At 38.4% G+C, this 8,837-nt stretch overlaps 1 protein-coding gene across 1 annotated transcript in view; it reads left to right on the plus strand.

The window, feature by feature from the left end:
• The window catches only part of LOC123522689 (arginine-glutamic acid dipeptide repeats protein-like), a 315,019-nt gene that overhangs the window by 293,964 nt on the left and 12,218 nt on the right, over positions 1-8,837 (plus strand). The window contains exon 5 of the mRNA XM_045299211.1: positions 7,282-7,387. Within this exon, the coding sequence (XP_045155146.1) occupies positions 7,282-7,387 (106 nt within the window). The remainder of the gene's footprint in view (positions 1-7,281; positions 7,388-8,837) is intronic.

The raw sequence follows: 8,837 nt of genomic DNA on the forward strand, positions 1-8,837 counted from the left end.
ATGTACATTGGTACAGATAGCAACTGGAAACACAGGGAATCCAGGACAGATGACTCCTTCAGGACCAGTGGTGAGAGGGGTGAGGCCTGGAGGGTAGAAAGAGGGAACCAATAACAAGAATCTAAGTATTGCTTCCTCCCTGGGGGAAGGACAGCAGAGAAGAGGGCGGGGCGGGGTGTGTGTGTCAGACAGTGTAACTTATGACAAAACTATAATAAGTTATGAATTATGAAGGGTTCGTGGGGAGGAGGAAAGGGGAAGGAGGGGGGAAATGAGCAACTACTATTAGAGGCTAAAGTGGAAGGCAAATGTTTTGAGAATGATGAGGGCAACAAATGTACAGATGTGCTTCACACAACGGATGTATGTATCGATTGTGATAAGAATTGTACGAGCCCCCAAATAATTAAAAAAAAAACTCACTTGGAAAACACACACACACACACACACAGACACACACCCCGTTTCTGACATTTAGTGTTTTCATCAGGATGCCGTTGCAGTACATTTGGGGAGTTACCTTCATTCTTTTCATTTTAGTCAATTTGTTCATGTTTTAACGCCCACATTAAATATAGCTGTGTCTGTGTGTGTATGTGTGATGAAAACATCTTACTCTGTATAAGAGGACTAGGATAGTAGAGGTTACTGAGTTAACAGCCTCTCGAGGTAGGCAATTCCTCAAGATACTCTCTCTGTACTTATTTTTTATTTCTCCATTGCAAATCAATATAGGCATCACTCTGAAAATTATTATGTTCATAAAGAATATATATTTGGATTGAAAATCGCTTGTGTTGACTCCATAGTTAGCAATTAAGAGGATTTAGTTTGCATGTACCCTTTTTGTTCCTACCCATATATTGATTGATTTTAGTCTAGATTATACTGCAAGCACAGTTAAACAACAGAAGTTAATTTGGCAAACTTCAAGAAACAGTGATTTTGAAAATAATTTCAGATCATTAGAGCCTCTTTTCAGCACACTTAAAGTTATATCATCTTTCTGGGGATTTGCATGTAACCATTTGCTTGCACATCTTGGCTGTAAACAGTGTAAAACATCATCTGCCCCTCCCATGGTTCCTCTTTCATGCCTCACAGTTGGGCAACAGGTAATTTAAATCTTCTTACATAAGTTCAGATGTTGGTGCAGTCTCTTGGAAATAGTATTTTAGATTGAGTGCCACTCATAGGTTTTGAAAATTAGTTTGCAATCGTGATTCTAGCTAGAGTCAATAAGCAGCTTGCCAAATAGATGGGGGGGGGGGCTGTTTCTTTTGTCCACTTACCTTTAAAAAATAATTCATTATGCAGATGCTTGGATAAAAGTTCCTTGGATAAGGTTATATCCATTTGGAAATATCAACAAATGTTAAGTAGCCACTAAATAGAATCCATGTCCCTTTTATTCTGTTTTAAGGAATTTAAATTAAAAATAGTAAGGTGAGCCATGAAAGGGAGATATTTCTGGCCCCACCCCAGTCATAGAGCAGGTCCATTCACTCAGCATGGCCAGTGCCTCTACTGGATAACTCCCGGAAGAGTTTTAAACTTTCCAGGCTCACATGCACACACAGAGATGATACTAGGGGGAGTTTGAAGGTGTGTTTTAGGACAACACAATTTGATACTCAGTGACAATAGGACATTTCCTTACCCATGGATCTTCTTTCACCTCAAAGGTAACAAACAAAATATGTAGTTCAACTACATTTAAGAGAGAATGCCTGATAATGGTGCTTATTTCTAGAGGGCATCCAAAGCTCCTTCTTCTCTTTGAAGAGCAGGAATGTGGGCTTGGTATGTTGGCTTTCTTTCTGATCCTTGGTCAGAACAGAACTATCGGGGACACACCTTGATGACCCTGAGCTCTGGTGGCACTGATTTTTTTTTCTTTTCAGTGGTAATGGCAACAATTCGATATAGATGGAAAAATCACCTGGTGCTGTGAGTTGATTCCAAGACTTGTGGTAAACCCCTATGTGTTAGAAAATAGAACTGGATTGTAGGGTTTTTCTTGGCTGCAATATTTACTGAAGCAGATCTCCAAGCTTTTCTTCCCTGGCATTTCTGGGTGGATTTGAACTGCCAACCTTTAGGTTAGTAGTTGAGCAGAAACCGTTTGTACCACCGAAGACAGACAATTGGGTAAAGTGAATCCTCTAACTGATATGGAAAGTTTCCCTTCAGATTTGCTTGGCCTATTGTGCTAGTATGTGGTGTCATCTTTGACCCCTTCATTTGTTTCTTCCCTTCCCCTCCTAGAGTTAATTACGACCGAAGCCTTTAATACTGGGCCCTAAAGGACTTAACCAGACTCTCCAAACTCACTACCATCTAGTTGATTCCAACTCAAAGGGACCATATAAGATAAAGCTAACTGCCTCTGTGGTGGTATGCACACTTTCAGTGAATGACACTTTTCCAGATGATAAAATTAAGACTGATCTTGAGAAAGACTCAGAAGAACGCTTTAAATCTATGAAACTGAAACCCAGAACTCAAACCCACTGCTATGAAGTGGCTGAGTCATAGCAACCTTATAGGACAGGCTAGAATTGCCCCTGTGGGTTTCTGAGACTATCATTCTTGCTGGGAGTAGAAAGCCTTGTTAATAATCAATGAAAAGTCTTTGGAAAGGGCATTCTGTTTACTTTGATCTTCTATTTCTATTGGGGTGGCTGGGTTCTGTAGTGTTGAGATGATGAATATGCTTGCCTTCAGTAATTATCACCAATTTGTCTTTCTCTCTCCGTTGTTTTGTGATTCCTTAGTCTACCCTTCTCAGTTATCCAATTCTCAATAGCTGGTATAAGTTCTGCCTTTTTAAAATTAATTCTCAACAATGTAGTCCGGCATTTACGGAACTCTTGGAAACGTCTCTAGTTCTCTGAAATACTTGAGCTTAGGCAGTGTATCTTTTTTTTAGGCCCAAGTAGCAGCAGGTGTTGTCCTCTATTGAACTCATCACGTGTGTCAGTTTACACATTTCCTTCATTTCAAAAACAAAAAAACACCCTAGGCCAGGCATGTGGAAGAATCAGTACTTGAACACAGTAAGAACATCAATGGCATCAAGCACATTTATACATATATTGCCATCATCCAAGACATTATCTTTCTACTTGAGCCCTTGGTATCAGCTCCTCTTTTTTCCCCTCCCTCCACCATCCTTCCACCCTTGTGAACTCTTGATAATTTATCAATTATTCTTATTTTCATATTTTTCACCGTCCACCATCTGTCACCCTTCATCCATGTTTCTGTTGTTCATGTCCCTGCCCTCGGGGGTGAGTGTGTGTGTGTTGTATGTCCATCATTGCCATCGGTTACCCTTTTCAACTCTTTCTCCCCTACTCTCATGCTTTTGCTACTCTTATAATTGTTCCTGAGGGGTTTATTTGTCCTGCATTTTGTGTATTGAGAGGTCTTATCTGTACTAGTGTACTTGCTCTGGTCTAGCCAGATTTGTAAGATAGAACTGGGGTCATGATAGTTGTGTGTGTGCGCGCACGCACATTAAAGAACTTGAGGAATGTTGCGTGTTTCATAGTGCTGTACTGCACCCTGGCTGGCTCATCCCTTCCTTGTGACCCTTCTATGAGGAGGGATATCCAATTGAGCATAATTTTGAATCTGGGAAAAGCAAAACCTGTAGGATGCTACTAATTCTGTATCACCTCTTCATCTCTTAAAGAATAATAGTAAAAGCCAACATTTGTTCAGAGTGAATTCACTCTACGTATATAAATTGATTTATTCCTCACATCATAATAGAGACTGTTAGTTGATGTCATGTCCCATCCTTCGTTTTTATATGAGAGAATTTAGGTTTGAAGAAGGTAAATAATTTGCTGGCAACTGAGTAAGTTGCCAAGCAGGATCCAGTTCAGGTAGTTAGGTTGTATGGAATGATCCTTAAAGGACCTTTCTGGTGCTTTCCGTGGTGATTGTATGTTAGGGAAGAAGATGAAGATTTCTTATGTTTGAGGAAAACTCCGCACCTCAGGCTGATTTGCCATGTTTACTGAAAGAGGGTGTCCTCCATGTTCCTGTCAGCTACTACTCAGTCAGTGCAGCCTCACTCCATGGAAGCTGCTCTTCCTCTTCTCTCTCTCCCCTAGAAGATGAAATATGAGTATTTTAGGCTTTAGGGTGGTAATGTTAGCTCATGTTGTGTTAATTTAGAGAAAGAGCCCCTACCCATTTTATCAATATAATTTTACAAGAATAGAAAAGAACCTATACTATCCATCCCTTCATATTCATTATTAGGTGCGTTGAATAGATCAAGGTCCCAGCAAAAGTGTTGCTTATAGGACTAGAATCCTATTGATGACCTGAATTTGTCTTGCACCCAAACAAACAATTCACTTCCTTTTTTTACAGATGTTTAGCTTCCGTTTACTGATGCTTATATAGGAAGCTTGTGTCTATTAGAGCTGCTGAAATTTGTTTTAACATTTTTGCTTTGTGTGTTGATTCTGGAGGTTTTTTTAAACACAATGCTGCCACTCAATGGTTATTGGGTAGTACTACATTAGGAAATCCAATAGTCCTTCAATTGCCTTTGTAAAGTTTAATATTAAGAGCCATAAATACAGGTACAAATAAATCAGAGCAGTAATTTCATTGTGTGCAATCAATAAGCACCTGGGCCATAAAGTAGCAGATATGCTATAATTCAGCCAGTTGCAAACTCACTGACTTGATTCTAAAAAATAGGCATTGTATAATTAATTGCTGGTTATTGCACCGAAAAGGCATTTCTGTTGTCCTTTGGGGATTTAGGCATCTTAATTGTGTTTCAGAAATAAAGTATAGATTTTCGAACGTTACTGATAGAACTGCAAAGAGACCTGAATTTGTGTGTACCCCAGTAAGTAATTCATTATTGTGAGCATTGAAGGTTTCATGGAAGCGTAATGAGTAGAGATCGCTATCATCTAAGAGAAACCATGTTCTGGTTAAAAACAAAAACCAAAAAACCCCACCAAACTCCTACATTTCCCTGACACACTGCTTACAATCACCCAGTAACAGAAAGTCGTCGATACGCTCTTATGCTTCTGTGCAGTTTCACATGCTTTGCACACTTTTCACGCTGTCAGTGGTAGTTTTAGGTGTTTCAGTACCCGCATTTTACAGAGAATGAGCCCGGGGCTTAAGGAATCTAGTCACAGAACTAGAAGGTGGTGCTGGGTTTTCCAACGGGGCCAGTATTATCCCACATTTGAAACACTTTTTGATTGTTAAGCTGAGGGAGATGTGTGCCACTGATGCTTAGTGGAAGAATATAGGCACAGGGTGGCTCCTGACAGCAGAGAAAATGTAGCCCAAATGCCATAGTGCTCAGGTTGAGAAACTCTGGAACATCCCCAAACAGGCTCTGCCTCCTCCACGTTTCTATCTTTCTGTGATGAGTGTTGACGGCCTGCTCTTGGCTTTTATCATCTTACCTAGAAAAGAAATGGTAGCTTCTAGCTGCTACCCTTTGTCCACTCTTAGTTGTTGTTGCCCCTTGGATTGCCTGTGTATTTCGTTAGCAAGGCAATTAAAGATCCTTTAAGCTCACTATTGGCCAAACCACAGGTGGAATGCAGGTTCTTTTCACTCTCACCTAGTGCAGCTGAACCAGACAGCTCTCTGGATCTGTCATATACCCTTTATAGCTGTATCTTTCCTTCATCTCCTCCTTTGCCTTGAAGCTTTCCCACTGTTTTCAAAGCCTAAATTCCCAGAGGGGAACCATTTGTTCCTTTCACAGAGCGTTTATGCTGTTCATACTGTTTAATCCTCCTTTTTCCATGTACAGTGTAAACTGTGTAGAATAATTTTTGTCATTAAAAACTTTTAATACGAAAGTACATAGTAAATAAAAATGAGAATACCACTAGTTATATAGGATTGCTATTTGTATATGCTCCATTTTATTAAAACTCGTGACAGTGCCCGATTTTTGTAGACCTGACTATTTGATGCTTTAATTGCAAACTGAGAATTGATGTGCACCATATTTAACTTGGGTTAGAATTTTAGTTTAGTCAAGAATTTTTTTTTTGGGGGGCGGGGAGAATTTTGACAGTAGCTCCTTTCTAGTTCATTAAATGGTATAAATATTTTGGTTTGCAAAACCCTTTTGAATTTTCATTGAAGACTATATTTATGATCTCATGAAGTAGATAGTGACTTCCTTCAGTAGTATAGACTTGGATTTATTTTGGGATTTAGCCTTCATAAAAATGAAGGATTTTTTCCTTTGTTTTAGCTCTTATACTTTTCTACCTACCCATTGACCTGTGATGAAAAGGTAGAGGTTACTATGAAGAATGTTCATGGGTTTACCTTAGGGACATCAGTAAAGACACCACCAGAGTTGGAAAAGTATTTGAAGTCCTAGGAAATCTTAGTGCACTGCCATGCTAAAATGTTTCACGACCAGGTGCACAGACATGAGCTACCTCAAGCTGTAGCCCCAAAGCCTTCTAGTAGAAGGGCTTTGTGTGATCACTTAAATCTTTGAATGTACTAGTGACTGGTTTCACTTCTATGGGGAGAAAAGGATTAAATACTTAATTATTATGGAACTTTTCATTCACAAACATTATTGTGGAAGTTGTCTTATTCTTTGGACATTCCAGTATAATAAGACTGAGTTCCCTGTTCTGTGAACTTACATCATCGCTACCCATTGTTTTAAGTTACACTAGACTTCCAGAATAGTGATAACTACCAGGCTCTGTGGTAGTAACATAGGGGGAGACTCTAATCCAATAAGGGTGGTTGGTTGACAAACCTTGGATGACTTATGGCAGGCCTTACTTGGTTAAGTCCTTTCTAACTCATTATTCTTAGCAAGCTTTAAGGGTGTGTTAATAGTTTTGTTTTGTTTTTTATAAATACATACTTAACAGAATTATAAAGATAAAAGGATACACTCATGAAGTTTTTAGTAGTTTATATCAAATTTAAGAAATACAATGTTGAATGAATCAGCTACTCAAACTAGGGAGATGTACAGACCTAAAGAATGGCCTTTGCTTCCTGAAATTTAAGCAGCTTTGAAGGGGAGGGTTAAGGGGTGCTCTGGCTAGAATTTTTGTTTTAATAAAAATTTGACCTCATAGTTAACTTAGATATTTTTGTCTTCCTGGTGGTAGCTGTATGTCACCTTCTCTGCCTATCTACCTGTTTCCAAGGGCTTTTGATCATGGGTATGATATGCACCAATGTGCACCTCAAATCCTGTTCCTAATGCTGTTAGATTTTCCTTTTCAGAGTAAGAGGGACCATCTACTCATGAACGTCAAATGGTACTACCGTCAATCTGAAGTTCCAGATTCTGTGTATCAACATTTGGTTCAGGATCGACATAATGAAAATGGTAAATATTTCCTTCTGATTTTTATTCTTTTTTTTTTAACTTGGCAAAAATTTGCCTAAAAACATTTACGACAAGGAAATACACCACTGTGATAAACTTTCTCTGACAAAAGCTTTTTATAAAAAACAAAGGCATAATTGGCCTAGTCATTTCCCCAAGTTTATTATTTTCAGTCTCAAACCTGTACCTTCTTACACTTGGAATATCAATATCAGTAGTTACACACACACCTTTTCTCACCTGGGGATGAGCAGATGTTTTCAATCCTACCTGTAAGATTATATTTTATTTCAATTTTCATTTTTAGTAATCTGAATTATAGACCCTCTCTGTAGCCAAGGGTTATGAACATGTCTTTAAAGCAAATCTTACTGAATCATGTCTAGTAATTTATTGAGGCTCAAGATTCTGAACAATAGGTCATTTGGAACAATTCTTTTCTTCCTCTCACATTGCAATTTTCCGTCAGTAACCTCATTGACAGGTGTGTATATAAATGCATATTACATTTGTTCATTTGTTCATATGTATAATAGTTCTGTTTTGTTGATTTCCTCGTGCTAGACAATTCTCACTTGTTCCCACCCATTAATGATAGAAGGTTTGTCCCTTCCAAGTTTTAGCTCAAGAAATTAAAGCTTACGGAGGCTAAGGGGACGTCCCTAAGGCTGCTCCTTTCCTTCCTAAGTGGGAGTTGGGAATCCCACACTGTTGGATTAGGTTGGGAATTCCGCACTGTTGGGCCTGATGTCAATCTCTTTTTACTCTCCCACATGGCTTTTGGTGATGTGTTTGAAGTCAATACACCAGGAGTCAAAACAATTTTGAAGAATGATGTCATTTTGTATCCTACCAGCTTTTATTCTTTCCTGAAGTTATAAAACTTTGTGTTACAGTAGTTAAATTTTGGGTCTAAATTGTAAGTAGTAATATGGTTATTCTTTTAAACTGAACCTGTAACCAATGTCTGGTTTTACTCCATTCTGGGATATTTAGCAAGAAAAAGTGAGATAGACAAAATCACTATGTATTTGAGTATTTGGTGGTGGTGCTGTGTGATGGATTTTTCCTTTCCTCTTTTTACTTTATTAATACTGTTCTTACTGCATTTCATCAAACTGGTTTGGTCCTATTAGGATCCTATTTTAAGCGCTCTTTAAGTATCCTAAGATACTTGGGAAAGAAAGTATTTAAAAGCATCTATGTTTATTTATCTGTTGACATCTAGGCCGAATATATGATTACAATAAAGAAATAATGGTGTCTTTTTAAATGATGCATTTCTTCTCCCCCTTACACTCACTTTTTTCTCCACTTTAGTCAACAAAGGGGCATAGTTAGACTATAAATCACACCCAACAAGATACTTCCATCAATTGACCAAGTTACACACTTTTTTTGTTTTCACTCTTCTTCCTATATATGATTTCATCTTTTTTCTTTTGAACAC

This window comes from Echinops telfairi, unplaced genomic scaffold, assembly GCF_000313985.2.
Source record: "Echinops telfairi isolate 266 unplaced genomic scaffold, ASM31398v2 ScPeMD7_7457;HRSCAF=8495, whole genome shotgun sequence".
Classification (NCBI taxonomy): domain Eukaryota; kingdom Metazoa; phylum Chordata; class Mammalia; order Afrosoricida; family Tenrecidae; genus Echinops; species Echinops telfairi.